Raw genomic sequence first — 25,008 nt, 5'->3', positions numbered from 1 at the left:
AGAAAGATTTATAAATGTCTTTACTGTCACTTTTGATCAATTTAATTAATCTTTGCTGAATAAAATAAATTATTTTAAAGAAAAATCTTACTGACCCCAAACTTTTGAACGATAGTGTGCTCATAATTAGTTTGCCTGTGTTCTACTTAGAAATGGAGTCTCTCATCATTTTAGAAGGGTATTTACTGAAGGCTGACAGTAAGACAGGCATCTTACCTCATAATCGTACCTCAACAGTTGCTTCGTCTTTGATCCATTTTCTTCTTCTGACGTTCTCGGTTATTTGCGTGTTTATTATTTGTGAAATCCACCGGGTGCCAAGTGAAGATGTTTTCATTGTGACTTGCTTCAGGAGTGTTACCATCCGGCTAAATTTGCCAAAATAGCTTACTTAAGACTCTTATATAACACATGCTTATAAAGCAGAGCCACGAACATCTTTTATCAAGCTCTGCGGAACAGGTTTTTGATGACCTGCAAAGCACTACTAAGTTTTGCTTCCTTTTTAGAGCCTTATTCATAAAAACAAAAATGGTGGTCCTTGGGGTCAAAACACTTAATACAGATGGTATGTCTAAGAATAGACAAGGTAATTGTGTTTGTGTGTGCATGCAGATTTAAAAGCAACGTTAAAACATACAGTAACACACTGACAGCATGTGCTAAAGGGATAGTTCACCCAAAAATTTCAATTCTGTAATTTATTCACCCTTTTTTTTTTTTTATTCCGTTGTTCCACGGAAACAAATACAGTTTGATCATTTAAGAAAGTCTGGGGTGAACTATGCCTTTATAATTTAACGTCAAAAAAAATTAATGACGCAAATTTGGTGCTTATTTTGTACAACTTTTACTAAAACGGTGCAGACTGGAACCAATCAATTGAAAACAACAACGCTTGTCTGACAAGGCACTGCAACCATGAGATGGAGTTCATAAAACTTTGTCTTTTTTTTCGCTTTCATTTTAAATTAACCACCACAACAGTATTTACAGAAAGAAATGTACCCTAAATAACCGAGAACCGTGACAGGCCCGTGTCACACCAGTGAAATAAAATCCCAAATAAATGAAAGAAACATTTTCGATAATCAGTGTGAGGAGGATATCTAACATTGCTCATTAGGCTGTTGAACCACATTCACCCAAACCATGTTTGCACCAGAATAAAAGTCGTTGTTACTGACCCTGTATGAATGTAAAAAGCATTATTAATATTGTTTTAGTATTACATGTACACATACATAAAAGAGCCAACAAAGGAGTCGCTTTCTGTTATTGAATCATGTCGTTCTCAAATTTATAAAAAGAAACAATCCTGACATATGTTAGCTGGGAAGAGTTAGATGAACAGATGATTTATTCTATTCGCTTAACAATTAAAAGCGCCAGACATTTAGAGTTAAAAGCTAGCTGGAGGGTGAACAGAAACTGCCAACACATTCTGGATGTGGTAAGCTAGTAAAACTCCTTTAGAGAGCAAGAACAGAGGAGCACTATTCAAGGAAATTGGCCTTTGATAATGGTCTAAATTTACAGTGTAAATCAGACAGAAACACTCCGTATCTGCCAGCCAGAATTGTCTTGTAGGTAAGCGAAATTTACACAGTATTTCATTGACTCGGAAAAGTAACCCTGCCTCGATCATATGAGGAAGGCCGCAGGCGTGTGCGCGCTGCCCACGCAGTGTCAATGTAGACACACAATAAACATCTGTTAATATTCTTGCATTTAGCCCGTATTAACATGTCTTTGATATTAGCTCAATGTACAAAGTGAAACAAGCTTAAGTCTCTTATACTATCGATTGCTGATGTGATTCATCGCTAAAAGACATGAACCTTTTTGCATATCTTGCCACTTTCCTTGACCAGGTTTTTCTGCTGACTCATTTTGTTTAGAGGGGTATAGACGTGCACGAACCAGGCAGCCTTAAAAAACCTTCTGACAGATGACCTTGACATATTGATATATATTTACAGATTACAGTGAGGTTAGTGCATGAGTTATAATATTTATATTTAAGGTTCTATTAGGTGAAAAAAATCCATCCCACACACATAAACTCTGATTCCATACAAAGAGGGAAAAGGCTCGGGTTTGAAGTGAAAACAATATTATTTATACAAGATTAATACAATATCTCCGACAGTTTCATATAATTGTCCTCAAATACTATGCAATGCCTTAGAGATATAATAATAATAATAATAATCTCTTTTTATTTCATTCATCTCAAATGGTTCTGTTTATGTTATCAATGGAGACATACGGAATGAAAAGAGCTTTGATGGGATTTCCTTTAAACCTCCTCTATATAAACGCTGTTCTTTTCTTTAAAAGACAATTGGTGAGTGTAAATACTGCTGTGTCTTCTAACAGTTATCAGGATACCTCAAATCAACCAAACACAGCAAAAAAATTGCGCTCATATGAATTACTGGTGCAGAATGTTCAACATCCAATCCTGGAGACAATGCCATTTCACTATAACTCAACTGACATCCATTTTAAAAACAAAAACAAAATTAGTCACCAAGAAAAAAATATTGGGCTGCAGGAGGGTTAGATAAGGTAGGTCAACTCACTGTCAGCCGTGCCTCTGTCAACCAGTTATTGCCTTTCCATTCTTCTGTGAGTTCTGTCAGCTGTGTGTCAACAGTTTTCCCGCCAAAAACAAGAGCCTCAGAGGCTGCAGTTGAACCGTTGAAACCATGGCAAAAAAGGCCAACTCCAGTTCCCACACTAGTTCCTGTCTTCTCAATTACCCCTTAAAAAAATCTGTTCTACTCATAAATAAACAACCTTGTACCATCCTCGTAAATGTAATAAATAAATAAATATGTGCATCGTGCCAATAAATTAACCCACTAAGTAAAAGCAAATAAATAAGTAACAACTTCAATGATTCAAAAGATAAATTCACACAAGGTAGTGAGATTAAAAGTCTCAAGGGGTCTTGCCTGGATAAGCAGCAGCTGCTAGCGCTGATTAGCTCTGACCCCCCCCCCCATTTAACAGGTCACTATATACACGAAGAGAGATCGACTGTCTGAGCTGAGTGCTAATGTTTAAATGTATCTTTTACTAGATATAATCTGTGATCTTTAAAGCCTAGATCATTTAGGACTTGGCATAGTATCCATCTGTTTTGTTCTCAGTAAGATAGCTTCATGTTTGAATCAAGGAGGTCTATAATAGCTGGAGAAAGCTAGCTGTCCTTTACAAGTCTCATTCATCTCAATGGTTTCACTCTTATAAATAAAGGCTCTTTATTAGCAAAATGGGGGCCAATTTTAAGAACTGGTTTAGAAACTGTTCACTGCGAGGTTTTATGGGGAAACCAAAACAGTTCTTCAATGTCATCGCTATGAAATCCTGCTTTAGGAAGCGAGTTATTTAGTCAGAATAAGTTGTTTTTTTAAGTCCAGATAATGTAGTTCCCGCATTTACCAGCAGGGGCACTAACCAGCCAAATCCCTGGTTTAAGTGCATTATTGCAAGTCATTTGATCTAAAAGTACATTTTTGTACAATTTCCTGAAGAAAAAAAGTAGCAAATTGTATGCACTACTGTCCACATATATTATAATATTCAGAGGTAAACATTTCACTAGTTAGAACTTAGGGGTTGCATTTAATTAAATTATTCACCAGTCTAAGACTCCAAAATTGTGTACCATGCCATTTTTTCTTTTTGCCAGTTTGCATGTCTTAAGTTTGAGACTGGGTAAAGTCGGTGAACAATTAAGTGTTTTAACATCACAGCAGACCTATCTGAGATGATCTGAGCAGCACATTAATCTCCTGAGAAGACAAATGGGTTCGGCATGGGGTATGGAGCGGGTTGGAAAAGAACAAATGTTTGGTTTCTGTAAATTCTCTTGCGGAACTGTATTCCATGTACCCCAATTTTACAATGAGGTAGGCACCACAGATGAGCAGAATTGTGAGGGCGAAGAACCCGGCATCTCAAAATAAAAGAGACATGTGGGGATCTAAAAGCAGACATGTGAGTATTGCTTAAATGGAAAGCAAAACTGCTAGATGAAGAGAGACTACTGTAATAATCTTGTGTGGGATGTTTGTGATCACTTTAATTACACTGGCCTGCCTCTGCATTTGATGCAAATCACTGTAAACTGTATTCATCAGATGTATTTAAAAGCATTTGGGCTGAAAGAGTCGCTGCGCCTGTACAGTAAGAAACTATGGTAGAATTGCCATGCTGTAATGGTTTGGCCTGGTGACAAGTAAGCAATGACGTGAAGTTTCAGGCTGTGAAAGGCCGTCACGTGGCTCCGCTGCATTATGGGATCACTCAAAGATCTCATCTTCATTTGAATCAGGATTAATATAGAAACCTGCACATAAGCCACTAATATCAATTGACATCAAATGGAATTAAAGCAAAACAGGCAGATGAAAAAGCCAAGCTATCTTTTGTACAAACCACAGTCCCTTTGAACCACATTAAAATGTACGAGCAGTTCCAATCCGATCCGCTCCGCTCCCCAACTCAAAATATCTGGAAATGTCTTTAAAAGAGCAATCTGCTGGGGAAAAAAATAACCTCCTGACTTCTGATTATGCTGGTTCCTTTCAAAGGACAGTACCTCTTAATACTGTACCTTCACCGTACCTGGATTTCCATCTTATTTCAAAGTGTCCCAAACCTCAAACTCATACCATAAATGTTTCACAGTAATCCTTATCATCAAAAATAATACTTAAAAAAATAATATTTAAAAAAAAGACAAAAAGAGAACCGCGTGACAAAAAGCAAGTAGCGTTGATGTGAAACTCTACGTAGCTGTTCATCTCTAAAGTTCTAATTTTTTTTTTCCTTTGATAAGACACAGACATGGAGCGGCGGCAGCACCTCTGAGGGGAGCGAGGAACCCAGGTGCTGTTGGACAAAAGTGAAGAGACCCTGTTGCAGTGGCTCTTTAACCTCGTTCTTTCCCTTAAACGTCTCGGTTCCTCTATCTTTCCCTGGATATGAAAGACAGCTCAAACAGGCAGCGCACACCTTTGTCACTTCAAGATAAACAGTTTTGGATGAGACATGGAAACTAGTCTCACAGTTCAGTGGAGGAACATGTTTCATGTATGTGTGGGGGCTGATTCCTATGTGTCATGTTATTTAATGAAAGATCTAGCCACTGCGCTTTGTACATTTTCCCTCTCGCTCGCCACTCCAGGCCCATTCCGACCTCTTTTCTCAGATTTCCCTTTTTATCTTCCACGTCAATGATCCCTTTTCACCCCTCCAGAAAATAAACTTCCTTTCAATTTTTCTCATTGATTCTCCCTGTGGGTCCAGGATGAAGTTGGATTTATCATCAGTCTGTAGGAGGAGGTTTTGGTGATGTGGTGGGTGCTGGTGCCCATGAAACTCTTTGCTCTACTCGATGACCATGCAGCGGGGCAGATGCTGGGAGTAGTATTTGAAGAGTTCGGCTGTGGCACCAGGGCAGTTGGTCAGTTCCAGCTCTTCTAGCTCCTGCAGTTGGATCAGGCCTGATAGACCAGTGGTGGTCAGCAGAGGGCACCCTGAGACACAGTAAATGAGAGCCGCTCACTTCCTGTTTATAATGCTGTGTGACAACACTATTTGCATCACATATGATTCCCAACCTGATATATTGGGATTTTGCTTCGTTAAACCTATATATAGAAATTAGGCAAGAAATAATGCTGAAAAAAAAAATCGCTCTTTCCTATTTTCATTCCATCAAATGAAAAATCTCATGCTAAATAAATGACATCGACTAGTCAAAAGAAACTTGTTTGGTCCTTCTGCGCAGCTGTTGCTGAAACAGGCAGATATTTCTGATCTGCAAATGTACAATGTTCTTTAAAATTAGACTTGTATTCATCAACTAAAAGTCAAATTTATCTTTCTTTTACAAAGCAATATATTTTACTCGGACAGCACTATCTGTTATTGAGGGATTAATGGAGCTTTTTCCATAACATGATTAAGCTCAGGTATTCATAGAAACGATCTACTTCAAAACATAGTGTCATTTCATTATTGTGCTTCATCAGGACTTTATCAGTGCTTCCTGCAGAATCAGCACTGTACTTTCAGAGAAAGAGTGAGTTTACCTGCTAGAGAGAGAAGACGAAGACTCCTCATGCCATATAGATGCTGTAACCCAAAGTCTTGCACCTAAAAGAACACAAGGGGAGTTGACATCAAATTTCATGCAGTTTTAGCGATGTGTTGTGAATGATAAAAAAAAAAGTTAATGGACAACTATTGTCAACTACCCATACTTTTTTTTTTTTTTTATCATAGTAAGATTATCCCATTTGGGTGACTGCGATAGCTGTACAGACACTTACTTGACAACACCAGCGCAGGTAGAGACTTCTCAGAGTTGACATGGTAGATAAGTAACCCAGGCCTGTATCTGTGATCCTCACACATCTGAATATAGTCATATGAAGGAAAGTTATTTTACTTTAAGTCTTTACCATCTTTAGGCATACAATAATTGGTCCAGAAATATTATTTTTTTTGCAATTTGTAATTAATTAAAAACTCTCTTTTTTCAGATTAATTATTCAGTGTAGGTAGATATAAAGTTTCACTTACAAAAAATATCATGATATTACCACGGAAATGTCATACTTTAACATGCATTATTTTTGTATCAAAATATCATGCTGTTAGCTATAAAATACCATCACTGAATTACAGCACTCCACTGAAATTATTATAGAACAATTGTTATTTTAAATCTGTAGTATTTGAAATTGTCTTATCACTGGTGTAGCTTATTCTTCTTATGATGTTCCTAATAAAACGTTCCTAGAAAAATTCCTAATAACGCTGGCAAAAAAATTTGATGCAATAGAATGTTAAAGTGACCCCATGCACAGAGCATGATTGCAAATGTGATTTTGGTAGTGTACAACAGAATCGAATGTGAATCGAATCGAATATTAATCAAATGTGAAACGAATGTGAATCAAATTAATTGTTAATCAAATGTAAATTGAATCGAATATGAATCGAATCAAATATGATTCTAATCGAATGTGAATCGAATCGAATCGAATATGAATCTAATCGAATATGAATAAAATTGAATGTAAATTGAATCAAATGTGAATTGAATGTGAATCTAATCAATTGTGAATCAAATGTTAATCAAATCAAATGTGAATAGAATGTGAATTGAATGTGATCGAATCTCCGCTTCGCGGAAAATATAAATTTATTATTGTTATACATTTAAACAATTATTGATTATTATTTAAATACATTTTTATTGATTGATTGATTGAAAAAGAAATTATATGCACTTAAAAAAATAAATAAAAAAAAACATACACCAGCTAATGAATCAGCCAGTCTGATAGCCTGTATTGGTCTATCACTACTTTGGAGGAAATATTTCCTTTCCGCTCCATAATGCAAACTCAGCAGACTCACCGGTCCAGAACCAGCTCCTCCAGTTTGTGTAGGTCACAGGCGATATACTCCAGTGCCATGTCAGTAATGCGAGGGCACCAGGACAGATCCAGACTTCGGAGTTTCCTCAGATTCTCCGCAACCAACTCCACGCCATCGTCTGTGATCTTCGAGCAGCCCGACAGGCTGAGGGAGGTGAGGTTGGGCAGGCTGTGCACCATGTTGACTACACCATGGTTGGTGATCTCCCAGCAGGAGTTCAGACGCAGCGTGTGGGTGGTGTAGCCTTGCTTGGCGGTGAAGTAGGCCATGGCCGTGTCGGTCACATGATAGGCCTGTAGGCTGAGCTCCGATAGGTTGGGAAGGAGCTGAGAAATGGCGGCGATGGCGTCGTCTGCCACGTTGATGCAGTCGCTTACGCTGAGAGAGGTAAGCCGCGCATTCAAGCTGGACCACAGGCCAGCTTCTGTAAAATCATTGCAGCCGGAGAGTTCAAGATGCATCAGCCCTTGCATCTGTTCCAGCATCACCTGAAGAGCCCAGGATGGAGAAGCAAGGTTATTTTAATACATACACAACTGCAAATGTGCTCCTAGCTCAGTGAGAGAGCTGACTAAAGCTTAATGAATATTCACAGCATTATCCTGGAGGAGGTTTTTTTTAAGACCATTCCTGGAGCCTTCTCAGCAATGCACATTCTGGATGTCTCCTTTAATGGACAGACCCAGCTCAGGTCAGCTCAGTAGAGTACCAAACAGCTGATTAATAAATTCATCTGTGTTAAATATAGGGGAAATCTAAAATGTGCAGTGAAACCATTTGAAACCCCAGAAAATTGCCCTAATATGGTTCCCATTTAGTTATTTCTTTGAGAACCAACTGCCAAAATGTTTCAGGGAAGTTTTGTGTGATAACCAAATAAGAGCTGATACACAATGTCCTCTAATGGTTATTTTTGGGGATTTATTATTATAACCACCCAGACAGCAACATAGTGTCAGCCCAGATCCGGATCAGGGGTCTCATTTATAAAACTGTGCGTAGGATCCTTGCTAAAAGTGTACATGCGCCCGAAAGCCAAAAATGGCATACGGCAAAATAAATTTAGACTTATAAAACATAACCCAGAACCTGCGCAAAATTCCCTTTATAAATCCCAGTCAGCGGATGATTGTACGTACATGCGTCTCCACCCCGTCTCCTCCCCGAAATAACTACATATGGAGCTTACAACGCCTAGTTTTACTATGCATATAATTTACATATGCATATTCATCCACATAATACCATGTGATACCATACCAAGACATTAGGAAAATATGAGATACGGATGTGCCGTCACATTAAATTGCTAAAAATCATGTAGTAGCCTATCCTTGCCTTCTTTTTGAATAAATAAATCAAATACTATAAAATACATTTCAGAGAAAGTTTTTCTCAATCTTTTCCACTGGCCAGATAGTATTTTTAATTTCTTTATATTTTTAATGGAAACAGATAGGCCTTATTTTGCATTATTTGCGTGAAAATATTTTCTCAGACAATCTGCTATTATCATGATAAGCAATCCTCTCTGTAGTTAAAACATCAAAACACAGCTTGCCACAGCAAAAGTGATCAAAAGCATTACATCCACTATAAATACTTCTATTTATTAGAATATAATTTTTTTTTGTAACTTCTCAGTAATGATTTAATGTAATTTAAAGTCGCCATGAAATCAAAATTTACAATTCGTATTTTTATGTGTAATATTGTAGCGTTTATTATAAATGATTTATCGGTGCACTTCATTAATTTTTAAAAATTCTTGTGCCCTTATATTCTCTAATCAAATATGTTATCCTTCCCTCCCCCCTCGAAACGACTTCTCTTCTCTTCCTGTCATGTGCTATGGCGCGAGGGCGTGGCAACTCCCCTCAAACCGTTAGTCTGCTATGAGCAGAGATGGAGAGGAGGAGCGCTAAAGTAAAACCCTGCCCTCTGTTCAATATTCAGTTTCACTTGGAAATACGTCACAACACTGGAGAAAAGTCGTTTGTAACTTCCAGTTCACAGGGACTTTAAGTGCTCAACTTCATTAATGAGAATGGCATATTTGATCTAAATGTGTATATCAGATGTAAAACATTGATTAAATTGTTATTTTATTAATTTAAACTGTTATTGTGAACATGCACTGTATTTATGATTAGGACTCATAATGAAGATTTAAGATTTTCTCATCTGCCGTAAGATAGGTAAGGCAAGGTAACTTTATTTATATAGCACATTTCAGCAGAGTGCAATTCAAACTAAGTGCTTTACAAAAAATAAAAAAATAAAAATAATAATAATAATAATAATGATAATATATATATATATATATATATATATATATATATATATATATATATAAACTATGCTACTACATATACATATCGGTGTCGCCAAACTGTTCCGTCTCCAAAACGATCGTATGCATGGGTCAAAGTTTGAGTGCAGGTGCACAAATTTTCCCGTCAAGTTTGTTTTTATAAATCACAATATGCGCCGGAAGTGGCGTACGCCTTTTTCAGGGCCTGTTTTGTGCGTAGGCTATGCAACGGTTTTGCAACGGCTAGGTCCCTGGACCTTGTGGAATCACCAGATGTGGGCCAGATCTGGGCCGATCTTTGTTTGACAAAAACAAATAGCTAAGACATTTGCCAATGGTGTAAATTTTTCAGAATGCCATTACAAGAACATCACGACTGTTACTGCTGTCATTAAATCTAGAAATTAGGGCAACAACCGTACAATTATCAAAATGTTTAAACATATAAATGTATAAAATCAAGCTTTATCGCTGAAAACACAAGACCATGGCATAGAGTGAAAAACATAGGCCTATTATATAAATCATAAATGTATGTTTAAATTCTTTCTTCTACTACTAATATGCACGTCTAATGCATGTGCACTCACATAATTCATAAATTAACGGCAGAGGTGGACAAAGTACACAACTTCCTTACTTGAGTGAAAGTACAGATACTACTGGTCAAATTTTACTCCGTTACAAGTCAAATTTGTAAATACCGATTTTTACTTAAGTAAAAGTACAGAAGTACTTGTTTTTAAAAGTACTTAAGTATCAAAAGTAAATGTCAATGCATTGTTTTATTATTGTTGCATTTGTATGTAATACTTACAGTACCTTATGCCTCTGAATCTATGCCTGCCTACCTACCCTTATATCAATATCAAATTTATTTCTAGAACAAAGTTCCAGTAGTGGGATTGAATGAGAGATTGAATAAGTGCACTCAATAACGTCCACGATGGTTTCGGACACCCAAATGGCTGTTCTCGCAAATTGTGCCCTAAAGTGTTTTTGGTTTTTAGTATGAATGTGTTAGCCTTACTGTTATCTATAAGCTAGTGTGCTCCAAAACAATGACAAAATTCACATTTAGAAGCCCAAACCCAGCGTTGAAAATGAAAATCAGGTTGATGTCAGAAACCAACATCAGTGGGGTTCTGATGTCAACCTGACTTTCATTTCCAAACAAAATCCAGCGTCTGTCCAACGTTGGATGGTTCTGACATCAAACAGACGTGGGGTTCTGATGCAACCCCTGCAACCAAAATCATCCCCTGACTGACGTTACTATTTTCTACTCAAGTAACTTGACAGAATTGTTGTGGAGTAAAAAGTATGATATTTGTCTTTCAAATGTATTGAAGTTAAAGTAAAAAGTTTCCAGAAAAAATAATACTCAAGTAAAGTACAGATACTCAAAAAGTGTACTTAAGTATAGTACTGAAGTAAATGTACTTTGTTACTGTCAACCTCTGATTAACGGTCAGTTTTCAGTTTTTTCCTGCTCACAGATTCACACTTGTTTATATATGTCTTTAGGCTATTTAATATTTACTTATGAGAGTCTATATGATTTATATATGACGTCTACTTAATGAACAGAACAGCAAACAAAACGATTCCTCTGCATCGCGATTGTTTCTTTATTCAGCTAGGTTTTTTTTATTCAAAACTGGTCCTTACTTAGGTACATAATGTAGATCGGTCTAATTTGAATCGGAAAAGTAAGACTGGTTACCTCTTAACTGCTAGTTGGTCCAACTAGCATAGTCTTAACAAGTGGCTAAATTTATGCAAAGGGCTTTCCTTCGATGTTGCAGACGCTTGCAGTGTGCCGTCTCAACGCTTTTTGTGAAACTCTACAATGACAACAAAGCTCAAGACTTGGAATTATTAAGCAAAGCGGAAAGGACGGAAATAACATTGATGCATGGATGCCTGCAATATCACCGGTGAGTGGCAGCGCACGTGTTGCTTAGGCCTTCTGTTTTTTGAGCCAAACCCTTATGTCACAGAATAGATTATAATTCAAGATACATGATTTCAGTTTTGGCCAGATGTGCAGGGTGATTATTTTGCTCATTTTTTTAAGTAATGAGGGGCAGAATTAGGGGTGTAACAATATATCTGTCACAATATCGCAACACAAAAATATGCAACAACATGTATCTTGGATAGTGACAATCTGTATAGTTCACTTCACACATAATTAAAATTACTGTGGGAGTTTTTGTGTCAGTACTACATTAAACTACTATATAATGTTGAATATAATGTATAATAATGCAATGGGGGAATATTTGTGGGTCCTGATAATGCCAAATGTCTTATGTTACCAGTAAAAAGTGGCCTACATTCTTTTAAATGTATCTAATCAGTGATAGAGTGCAGGCATATTCATCTAAAATAATTCTGTATTTTCAGCTTCAGAATCATGAATATTCTGGTGTCACCATTGTCCTGTGCATTGGGTTACCAGCACCAAGTCCAAGCCTTTTCATTTATTCATCGGTGTAATACCAAATTTAGCATTTTAATCAACAGTACATTTTTTTTGTTAACCTTTTATAATATGTCTTGGAGTATCACAATAATATCGTATTATGAGTTCAGTATCGTGATATGTATAGAATGGTGACATCATGAGGGTATCGTTACACCAGACAGAATTGTTAAGGGTCAAAATTATTTCCAGTGGTAATCAACAATCACAAATGCTGTCAGTGGAGCTTAATATGTTTTGAACCTTGACATATCCTGATGAAAGAAACGTAAGATTATTTTCCTTTTCTTAACCTGACTGATGTACAATGGGAAAACTGACTGTATTCCAAATTAGAAAGATCAATAGAGCTATTTATAATGCTATTAAATGCAGTTAATTAAGTTTCTGTGTATTAAATGTAAAGATTGTCCAAAATGTATTAGTATGGCTCAAATAATGTACACCTGAATTTTTGACCTAATTGTTGTGATCAACAAGAAGTGTTTGCATTCAGAAGGACTGCAACTAATGGATTGTGTGACCCCACTGACCTATTTACCTAGCCAAAGAAGAAGAAAAAAGAGGGAACAATGTACACATTTTCTGTTTTTAATCACTTAAAGTTTTCAGTGACATGTTATATTTATAATGAAGAGACTAAGACAAATTGCAAGGGAAAGAGCTCAATTCAGCAAGAAAAACAACTCTTGAAGGCAGGACTCTTTTATTGAGTACTTGGTCATGATCCAAGCCTTGTGCTGTGATATCTGCCCTGCCCTATATAATTCACAAACAAGCCCGAGGTGCACAGTCCTCTCTCAGACAGATGAAGCTCCAGCTTCTATCTCTGCACATGCTGGTTTGCATATCTGAGGGGGAAAAAAGCTTGGATGCCGTCACGAACAATTTGAGAGTTCACCATGGCAACAAAAGCCCAGTCCTAGAATAGCAACAGCATAGAGACAAGTGTGATGTGTGATCATTGCTGCATGTTCTTGCAAAACACACTTATTTCTAACCATGTATGTTAGGTGCTTCTGAGCACATTTCCATACAGCTAATTATTTTGTCATACTACTTAATAGGTGTGGGTGGGAAATTATGGAAATCTTCAATCATAAAGAGTAATTCTTAGGAGTAATCAACTTTTCATAATGAATCAATAATATAGAATTAAATGCTTCACAAATTAAATGTACTTCATTTCAAAGATTGTTTTTTTTTTTTATTGTTGCAAAGCAAAATATAAGAATCCATGCTAATTAATGCACAGAAAAAAATAGTTTGTCATGGTTCTCTTTCATAAAAATCGGAAAATTTGCTACCGCTCTGGAACGGTGTCCACTCTCTGATGACATCAGTTTGACGGCTTGGGTTGAATTTCCTTAAGCATTCCCCTTCAACCGTCAGTCTGCTATGAGCGAGGGATGGGGATATATTCAGTATTCCCTTTCACACAGAGCGTTGATCCCAAAATATTGCCATAAAATTGCTAGTGCCTTCTGTGTGAACGCAAACACATCCCAGGATGGGGACCTAGTAACATTGCCGGTCCCGGGAATCAGTCCCGAAATGTGTCCTGTGTGAATAAAAGGCAGGACCAATGCCGCATTCTAAAATTCGAAATAATGCCATGAAATCCATATTTACAATTATTGTTAATATTGCTGTATTTATTATAAATTATTTATCTGTGCACATCATTATTTTTTTTTTAATTCACGTGCATTTGTATTATTTAATCAGAATAAGTTCCCCTCCCTCTTGCAGTGACATGTCTTCTCCTCTCTGAAGACGTGTTTACTGGCGCGAGGGCGGGATCAACCTGTCACTCACATGGCATCACAACAATAGCAAACCACAACCATCCAATCAATTCCTGATGGACAAAAACAAGTCCAGCCCTACATTTAATTCAGTTTGTGAAGCCATAACTGTGGTATAAATCTCTACCCGTTGATGGATATTTACCATTGCACAGTATAGCCTACACAAAGTTTTTTGCATGAAAATGTTATCTGTATTTATTGATAGTCAAATAATTCCTGGACATAATTACCTCAAGTCCTGCATCCGTGATAGTCGACCTCTTAAGACTGACAGACTTGACTCCCTTTTTTGACAGCGGATAGTTGTCGATGAACTCACAAATGTCCAAATCAGAGACCCCCACCAGACAGAAGGACTGGAAGCCTCTAAGAGCAAAAGCCTGCAGGCTAACAAACTCCTTCTCCCCATTGGGCAGGATAGTGTAGAGTTCCTTAGCATGTAGAATGGGCATCACACCTTCCCAGAACTTGGGCTGGTAGAGCACTTTCCGCCACATCTTGCAAACCTGGGCTAGAATGCACTTTTCTGCTGTGGTGAAGTACCATAAGAGCCGGTTCAGCACCTTTTCGTCCAGCACCAGTTGTCTCTCAAGCAGGGGCTTGGGGAATTGGCGGAGGGGAGGTTTGATGGCAGTCACGGGGCTCGTGTCCAGGTCGGGGCCCAGCAGTGAGGCGGCTGTGGGCAGGGGCTCCAGGTGATACGGCAGGCTAGGGGGAGGCAAGATGGTGGGCACAGAGGACGACTGGCACAGGCGATTCTTGGCAGCTGGTGTGCCTTTAGTGATGCTGGCCGAACCGAGGCCGTTGGGCTGGGGGGGCAGCTTGACCATGCCGTTCCGCGTCACGCAGGGAGACTTGAGGTCACTGGGAGTGGACATATTCAGCATTGGAAGCCTGTGAATAGACCAGAGTCGAGTTATTGCTCTTGGATGCAATAACATCTTGAGAGTGAAATAAAAATATATTATGATTGAAAAAAAGAAACTATTATTTTTCACACTATGCATATGACCAGGGCTCTTTAAAAAGTGTTATTTTTTTATGGCAGGGCTTAACAACAACAGTTTTTTCCAATGACAGAATTTACTTGTCTTGTCCAACATTTTCACAGGCCCACAAATATGATGGATAAATATGTTTAGCAACATATTTTTATTTTTCTCTTTTCCATATATTTTCTTAATATTCTTTTTTTTTTTTTTTTTTTTTTTACAAATCTTCATCTATATTATCCTATTTGTGGTAAAAAAAAAATAGCCCTCATGCTAAAAGTCCCATTTGAAAAGATTCAGTTCCCCAGGAACTTTTGCCCTCATACTTTGGGTAAAAAGCCCTTTTATCTGCCTTTTTAATTTTTAATCAAAACAAACTAATTTTACCATTTCTTTTCACACAGTTTGTGGGTGGCTTAAGGTTTTTTAACCCTAATATTGTACTGTACCCTAATATTTGTAACAGTAGACTTAGATTCAGAGGCTTGGTTAACACTGACCAAATTAGATTTGTGTTTCAAATCCGATCTTTAAGACTGACTGTCTACACTGTCATTTAGCAGGTAATCTGATCTGTTTGTTGAATATCTTATATATCTATATCAATTGCAGTTGTAAGCATGATGACATAAGTTGCTTTTTTTACAGACACTGATAGTATATTTCAGTATGGAAATGGAAAGAATGAACAAAACCTAGAAATTTGACCTTTTGATATAAACGCCATGATGGTGAACTCAGCAGGTGCATGACACAACATACTGTAATAGCCAGGCGCTTTACCGTATTTTACACATCAATGCAGGTGTTCATTCACTCACTCGCTGACTCATTTATTATTCACAATGTAGTCACATTCACTGTATGCATAGTGAGTGAACAGCACATAAATATATTGTATCATTCCCCAAATGATGAAAAAGAATAAACAGTCAGTGAAATATCAGTTTTGCCAGTGATAAAATAACTAAACAGGGCATTAGAATTGTTCAGAGAAATGCCTTGTAGGAAGTGACTGAAGAATATACTCTGAAGCGGAGCTGCCTTTTCAACACCCTGGTCCACCTTAAAACCCTCCATGCAGGTGTGCGTGCTCTGTGCACTAATGGTTCAAGTGTAAAATGTCAATGAGAGTTGCTTGCTTTAAGACATTTTTCTCAATAAGCCCATGACTATCTTTGCAGCTGAAATACCTACACGCTCCAGCATTTAGCCTACTGATTTTGAATGCAGAATGAGTTGGATTTACATGAAGAAAAGCAAAACATGTTGATTTCGCATGAGTGTTTTGACTGAATGACCACTAGACCTTCACAAGAGAAACACAATCTAGATAAAAACTATGCAAATGCACAACTCATTTCACAGCTTTTGAAAACTAGTGGGGAAAAACACATCTAATTTGTTTCCCTAGGAAACCAAACACTAAAGAGCAGACCACAAACCCCATTTCCACCCACACTCAAGAGGTGGAGCTTTTTAAGATTACATCTGATCAACAGAGAAGTAGTGCAAGAACTTACTGATTTGATTAGAAATTGAGCAAAAGAATGTGATTCCCAACTAGGAGTACTAGGAGCAAGGGATGGATAATTCATAATATTTCTACTTTGTTAAACCTAGAAAACTTTATATTGAAATTTATTTAAATATTTTTTTAAAGATTATTATTAAAAAATATATATATTAGAATGTTATAGAGTAATATATTAGAATATTTTGACTAATATTTGTACATGCATACACACAGCCTTACTCCAATCTTCAGTGTTGCATGATCCTTCAGAAATCATTATAATATGATGATATGCTGCTTAAGAGATTTTTTTTTTTTTTTTTTTTTTTTTGTGGAAACCAAAATATCTTTTCAGGATTCTCTGAGGAATAGAAATGTCCAAAGAGCAGCATTTATTTAAAATAGAAATCTTTTGTAACATACAGTACTTGTCTTTACCAATTTGATGCAACAAAAATATTAATAGCTTTAAAAAAAAAATCGTGCTGACCCCAAACATTTGAGCTGAAGCGTGTGTGTGTGTGTGTGTGTGTGTGTGTGTGTGTGTGTGTGTGTGTGTTAAAAAAAAAAAAAAAAAAAAAAAAAAAACTTATCACAATTAATATTATTATTGTGTTAAATCATTTAGTTCCTGTTTAAGGAAAGAATATAAAATATGTACATTTTGAGTTTAATCTGCTAGTAACGTTTCTCTGATTTCCTCCAGAAGTTTTAAAACTTGTGAAGACAAACAAGCTCAGGTGTCTCTTTAAAAAGAAACTTGACGAGATGAGTGATTTTTAACCACATGCGATTCATTTAAATTTTAAAGTGAAACATTTTTAATGGCCATTTTACTAAGATTAATAACAATGCTAAGAGTTTGGTATTGATGAAAGGGTATTTGAGCTTTACTGATGGGACTTTTGTAAAACACTGCATTAAAACACAAAATAATTTGTCTCAAATGGCAGTGTGCATGAAGACAAAATATTGGCAAAATTAAGAGGAACTATAAGTATCTCAAATAGCAGACATTTATGTGATGTATAAGGAGGAAGCAAATGGTGAAAAGTGCAGCAGGTGGAAAGGGAAGAGAGAGGGAGAGGGAGAGGGAGACCTGTTAGTGCAACTTCAGCACCAAGGAGAGCAACTGAACTGCCTGATGAAGCACATCAGAATGCCTTCAGCTACACTTCTGCACTGCAGAGGAGCGCTTTGGCCCACCAAGATGTTGTGTGGGCAATGCAGTCGAGAGTTCCCAATGAAAACTGAGGCCCCATTCAATAAGTTGACACAGAAAAGGCTAGTGGTCCTCTGCACTGGGGCAAATCAAACAATGCAATGACAAACCATGAGCAGCAAATGTTTGAGTGGCGAGGGACACGTTTTTGTTTTTTTGTTGTTGTTGTTTTTTAATAAATGAGGCTAGTTGACATTCTGGATGGGGCTTGATGGGAACTTTCTGTACCGAGATATGTGCTAAGTAAGAAGTGGTGGCAGCTTGCCAGGGCCCAATCGATATGCTGTCTTTACCTTCCATTTCAGCACAAAATGTATAGTTTTAAAGAAAAAGGAGTAATGTGCATTAAAGGTTGGGGTGGGGAATCTATATTTAAAACTATATTTTTATCTCAAAATACCGTAGAGATATTCTCACGATGTTCTCACAATGTCCTCACAATATTTAGACTTTTCACATTAAGAAGAGCGATTCACTCACAGAGGAAGTTTTGTGGCATTAGATCTGCATTAAAAACCAGTATATGTTGCTCAGCAATTCTCTGACACAGTAACCCTTCTCTGTACAAAGGTCTAACTATAACCTCTGGGTGTGTGTTCTCATGTTTCAGTCAATAGGTTTTTATACACCAAAACAATATTACATAAAGGATGTTAACACCTTATAGATGTATCTGCTTGTCATTAAACCTCTGAGGAACAATTTCAAATTCACATGATTATTTCAAATTCAGATGCTAAAGCTGTGTGGTTCTTCTCTTAACATCCAGCACTAGAACAAATCAGTTCAGCTGTCGCCCCCATGAAGAATTTGAAAAGGGGAAGTAGCCAGGGAAAACCTCCAGAAACAGTTAAGCGGCAGAGAATTTGAAAGTGAGACATGGAAAGGGCATGGCTGCAATCCAGATGGGTTCAAGGGAGTTCATCTGGGTATACAGGAGGGAAAAAAAGCACCTCTTAAATTATTAGGGGGGTGTTTTAAAAGCACACGGCTTATAAATTATGTCCGCATGCTGAGCGCCTTTCTACTTTTCCAAATAAAAGTGCCACACGTACAGAAATTATTTTCTGAATCAAGCTGAGAGGATTAGAATAGCTTATCAAAGATAAATTGGCTACTTCATTACTAATGGATCTACTAAATAACTGATTAAATTGTTTACCTCTAGTTATTGCATATGATTTCATCCTGGCCTCTAACTGTTCTTAATTTTGAAAAAAATCTATAATGACGTCAAATTAAAGACTCATTGGGTCAAGGCCAAATTCTGAGAAATTCTGAGTACTTCTTTTCTAGGGATGATTATTGTCTATTCCTAGCCAAAACTGAGCAAAAAAAAAAAAAAAACCTTTATTGAAAATAGCACAAATTAAGATTGAGAACATATGCTAATGCCTTTAACTATATTGTCATTCTTTCATAAACCATTATCTTTGTCAGTTTCAGGGTTACTCATGTCATTGTAAGCCCAAAGTGGCAGGGAAGTCCCTTTTGGACTCGCCAACTTTCATAATATGGACAAACAAACAGCTGAAACCTTCTTCAAAAATCTTTTTGTTGTGTTTTGCAGAGAAAGTCGTGCACATTTGTAAACATAAGTGTTAGTAAATGTTTTTTTTGGATGAACTAATCTTTTAAGGTCTTCTTTGAGGAGTTCAGATGGTTAGAGAACACTTGGACTTTACATAATATGGTTCTATACTGTTATATACTATCCTGTCCAGAAACGAGATTTTTGAGATGTTTGGCCTGAAAGTTTTTCCTTTACAAACATGCCATTATAGAACATGTCATTTTGCAAATGCTATCGAATACAAGGGAACTGGTCTGTATCAGTCAAGGACAAACCACTATAAACTTTCTAGAGCATTTCTCCAACTGTTGACAGCACGTCTGCATGGAGTAAATCTGTTCTCCCCTTTGCCACTTTGCAAGCCTTTTCATTTCGCCTACAGGCTCGGCCTCCTTACCCATGTTATTAGGATTTACTGACGAAACACACAAGCCCTATGACAACAAACAAGCAAAGAATGGAGACACTCCGCTTCTGCCATGGATAGATGTGGCACACAATGAGGGTGGGGGATGGGACGAGAGAGGGAACGGGGGAGATGGGATAGTGGAAGCTCCTTGGAGTGGACAGGATTGGCAGTGGTCTCTTTGAGAGGGATTTGCATGTTCAAAGCAACCACACAATCTAGTCGTGTTCTCAGCGAGAGGTGGCTTAAGAACACTTCTGAGACTTCCTCTGTGGAATTTCAAATGAAGTTTTAGAAGTTAGATGAAGTTGAACCAAGTCTTTGGAAGTTTATAAGTGGGACAACGGTATGAAATCTGTACTCTTTGAGGAATAGTTTCACTCTACCATTACAGACTTCAAAATTGTATTAATGTAAAAAGAAAATCTGCACCTGTATGTGTTTTGGAAGAGCTTCTGCTAGCTTCTACAATTTCGAATTTGGAGCACGTGTCCTATAATTGTAGTCGTACAAAGATAAATAAGGAATGATGTACAGTCTCTAAAACAGGGAAGGAACCATCTTAATTAGGTTCACATGGTGCCAGCTAAAAACTTCAGGTTGATCCGATACAGTTTGAAGTGTTCCATGTGGAAAGCCAAAAATGTATTTTTTTGGAAAACCGAAAAAGAAAGAAAAAAGGACTGAGAAACTAGCCACTAGCCATAAAGGCCATTCACACCAATAATAAATTAGTGTCCACAACAACAGGCAATAATGTTCTGTTTATTATAAGCACAAACTGCAGTAATGACATGTCATCTTTAGATAGTCAAGCTCTTTTCTTATTGGCTCTGTCTGTTTTTAGCTTTCTTCAGCTGGAAAGAAATGATTCTGAAAGTGATTTCAATGACATTGTTCCTCTAAGTCCTTATCATTATAGTTGTGCTGTGTACTTCACTATTCTCACAGAATTAGAATGATTATAAAGACTTTGTTTCTAATCCTTGGTGTGAACAGGCCTTAAAACTGACCGGGAGAGAATGGGATTGTCTGTATGATAGTGAAGATAAATAATCTACACTATCTCATTGAGGATAGTGTACACTAAGTTCTGTGGGTTGAGTGTGGCTCCACACTTTAACCCATGATATTAGTTACAGCTAACTCTGGTCTTATTACTGACAAACCAATGGAGAAAAATGTGCAACTGTTAATGTTTCATCCAGATCTTAATTTTAACGTTTTAATGTTGTCAGAGCGCATAGCCTCGTGGGCAGCGCTTCAACAAATGCTGCGGTTTTGATTCAGACAACCAGATATTGAGTTCTGGTGCTTTCTGTGCAGGAATCTGTCTAGTATTCGGCTTATTATTGTCCAAATGTAGTCGGTCATCCATAGCCTGGCTCCGCCCTCCTACGTACTTCCGCTCAATTTCATTTTCCTTCAGCAACTCCGTCTGGGATTGTGGTGTATTCTTTGGTTTTCTCCGATCAATTTTTAACCGGTCCAATCAGCGAACAGAGGGAGTGGCTGAGAACGATGACGTTGAGGTTGTGCGCTAGTTTGTGTATAGGGTTACGTCACGACCAAACGTTAGCGATTGGTTATGGCAGATCCAGAGTGACTCTGGGCAGATCCAATAGTTTTAAACTTCAACAGAGTACCCGCCTACAAGGAAGTTAACGCTTGTCAATGGAGAGAGGCCAGACTCTCTGTACAAATGAAATGTACGAGAGTCTGGTAGAACCAGGCTAGGTCATCCAGGTATTGATACAGAAAATATGCATGCTCAGTGCACAATACTCTGTACAGCTATAATGGTAAGAGTAGTACGATCATATGCTTTTCTAAACATAGCCTAACTCTCATTAACTCACTGGTGGTTTTGAATTAAAATAGTAGGCCTAATCACTAAGGGTCTTCCAAGCTTCTAAACAGCTTAGCAGAATCAATCCCTGACTAGACTTGTTAAGAAATCCTGAAAATAAGCATTCTGTCATCGTTTAATCACCATTTTGTAACTCTAAACCTTCAATTAGTTTGAATGTATAAAAAAAAGATGCTTAACATTATAAACATCTTTTCTGTTTCACATACAATCATACAGTATTGAAAAGACACGAGGGTGAGTAAAATGATGACAGAATTTTTCATTTGGGTTGAGCTATCCCTTTAAGTTCCTGTCGTCGTATAACACTGCACAGAGAGCAACCTTGGCACCAAGTGTGGAATCATGCAGTTGTCTAAATATTAACAAACACTGTAGGGCCTTGTATCATTGTGTAAACGCCGTTGCCGTATGTCGAACAAAACATTTGTCTGTTACGTCATGACAACCGCGCGAAACGCGGAGGATAACGTGTGTATCTCGACCTCAGGAAGACGGACAGGTGACGTCATGTACATGAGGAATATTCAGCATCCCACTAGCGAGACAAAGGCCGTGTCAAAACCTAGTGAGCTGCCTACCTGGGCATCACATGCTATTTTCCTAATTAATCAGTATTTCTGTTTGGTTTTAAACAAGAAATGATTTTAGTTGAGAAGTTTGTATTATTAGTATTTTACAGATACAATTTTTGTTTTAAGCATCAATATAACGAACTTAAGTGAGGATTAAGTGAACCAAACTATTTGACAACGGGAAGAAAAATAAACAATTCTCCGGGGGGGAAACTAGTATTAGTATATTACGATGATTTGCTATAACAGTACTCATTAAGGCAATATTTATTGCAGTGTATGGTCGCGTGCAGCATTTTTGGGCAGCATGCGCCACTGATATCCAAAAATGCAGCCTAGGTAGGCAGCACATTAGGTTTTGAGACGCATCCAAATACATGCACGTTCACCCGAGCGGTAATAATGTTGCATTCTCGTTTCCTTGTCCTTTCACCCTTTTTATTTTTATTTTTTTAAATCACCACTATTGATCCTCTTCCTATCAAGGCTTGTTCCCCGGGGACAATTGTTATTAGCAGTATCCTGGTTTTCCTTGAACCCTTTGCGTCAAACGCCATCTAATCTTGATCAAAACATGCATCACATTAAACAATAATCGAATGTATTAACAGTCGATTATCTTACCTTTCTTTCATATGCAGCTCATACGATCATTAATCCATCATAAATCAGAGATCGCTGCCTGGCTCGATCGCGGTTCCCACAACGTTGCAGGACGCATGAGGGAAAATAAATAAATATACCAGTAGCAGCAGCAGCAGCAGCCCTGCCCGTTATTTCCTTTCGGAGGTGATGATAATTTGAGATGTAAACATCTCCCAGTTCCAAAGCCGGAAAATACCACTTCATATGTGTATGGAAAAAAAAATTAAACAAGTGAATTAATGCGCTAGACTAAAATAACAGCCCGTTCATTCTGTTTCTCCACACAAAGCTTGCCTCCCACTCGCTGTCTCTCTCTCTCACATGCACACGCACACAAAACAGACCAATCCCATTTAAAGAGATAGCAGCGAAAATATCAATAATGCATCGCTTTGGGCTGGTGAGCATTGGATGTTTTGTGAGCGTTGGTTGTAACTCTTCCGTAAGAGAAAGATGAAGGCATGTTTTTTTTATATATATAACCACGTATTTACATGGTTTTGAAGATGCATTGATTAATAATATATTAGGCTACACAATACAATTATTAATCTTAATATGGCAGGTCGTTCTAGTCCTTAAATAAATTTGATTAGCGTTGTGTTTTAATTTAGTATAACTGCTCAGTGTTCAGTGTTGTTATCAATCTGTTTGTTGGCGTTCCAGACTAATGGGATCGATGTGGAGTAGCCCAGTTTTACCCCCTTCAACTTATTTCCCCCCATTTGCTTATGTTTGTGCATAAAAATCTGTCTGGGGAAATATTTCCAGACATCGGTCAATGTGACTGCAACTTAACACATCAAAAATTCTCTGCATCACAGAACAATTAATTACACAAATTAAATAGCTGTATTGCTTATTGAAAATAATGCTTATTTAAACTTCAACATATTTTTAAACCTATATACATCTTAGAGACGTATTCCAATAAATACATCTCCCAGATGAAAACACACATCAAACAGACGTTTTAGCGATGTATGTGAGATATCAGGGATAATTTGCTCCCTTGTTTTAGTTCAATCAAAATGAGAGAATGAATTAGTTCAAAGTTGCCACAATTTACTAAAATGAGGGGACAATTAAAAAGTTGTGGGAATAAATTCTTAATTCCTGGCCACTATTTAACTAAGACAAATGAGTGAATTATTAAATCGTGGCTATGATTTACTAAAACGAGAGAACGAATTCGTAATAAGTGGCCACTATATATATAATGTAGTTAGCTGAATCTGTCATTAACTGATTACCTTTTCAATTTTGGATTATTTAAGGACACTGTGGTGTGCACTAGCAGATTGTTTGACTCATGCACACTCCGATCAGTCATTTCAGTATTGCCCAGAGGCATAGGATGTATCCGACGCCCATTTTAGCTGCCATTACATAACATCATACTGGCTTCAGTGCTCAGCCAAGAAGTCTGCATCTCCTACAGCAGTAGTTTAGATGAAATTTATGCCGAGGACCAACTAGAGCTTCTCACAGACAGACAGACTTTTCCACTTTACACCTTGTTTTTAATCAGCAGGTCTGTCAAATGGCTGCCAGTGAATTGCAGCGTGCAACTGTACGCTTGGGCGCAAGAATTCTTTGGTGCTACCTTTACTTGTTATGCATGCTGAGCGCATCCCGTGTCAGCCTCCACACGGAGTCAGAGAGCTAGAGAGCTGTCTATTTATAGCCCGCTCACTTGCTCCCACCCACTCCCAGCCTCCCTCATTGGATAGAGCCTGCACAAGAATTGAAGAAATCCTATATGCCTATTAGGATCCTACTCAGTCCTTCAGCATAAATAATGGAGGGATTTTGGTGAGGGGAGAAGTGCACCTTCTTAATAATGCATGAGTGTAGGGGCAACTGTGCCTCACTCTTCCGATGGAGGAAGGTGGGGTGGATGGGCATGTGACTGTATTGTGTTTAATCATCTATTTAGGGTATATGGTCTCACTAGCCATCTGGCATACTGAATTTGTTTTCTTTAGGGCTGCCCTGGGGATTTAGTTAGTTCTTTTATGAGAAGGAAGCAGTGTTGTCCTAAATCTAGTTCCCTCACTTTTCCTACCCTTGGTTGCGTGTTTTTTGTGGTCCTCTGAATGGAAGGGCCCCTCTTGGTCTCT

The 25,008-nt window shown here is 37.7% G+C and overlaps 1 protein-coding gene across 1 annotated transcript; it reads right to left on the bottom strand.

Moving 5' to 3' along the window:
* Positions 1–760: 760 nt before the first annotated feature.
* fbxl16 (F-box and leucine-rich repeat protein 16) lies at positions 761–23,215 on the bottom strand. Its single transcript, XM_079894678.1, has 6 exons — positions 22,865–23,215; positions 14,317–14,980; positions 7,450–7,958; positions 6,354–6,438; positions 6,114–6,177; positions 761–5,555 (listed from the first exon to the last, which is right to left on the bottom strand). The coding sequence occupies exons 1-6, from the start codon at positions 22,873–22,875 to the stop codon at positions 5,407–5,409; spliced, it is 1,482 nt and encodes a 493-aa protein (XP_079750804.1). The 5' UTR covers positions 22,876–23,215; the 3' UTR covers positions 761–5,406.
* Between the last annotated feature and the right edge of the window lie 1,793 nt (positions 23,216–25,008).

Source organism: Squalius cephalus (genome assembly GCF_949319135.1).
Source record: "Squalius cephalus genome assembly, chromosome: 1".
NCBI classification, from domain to species: Eukaryota; Metazoa; Chordata; class Actinopteri; order Cypriniformes; family Leuciscidae; genus Squalius; species Squalius cephalus.
The sequence above is the reverse complement of the archived record's forward strand: the minus strand, read 5'-3'. Positions and strand labels throughout refer to the sequence as shown.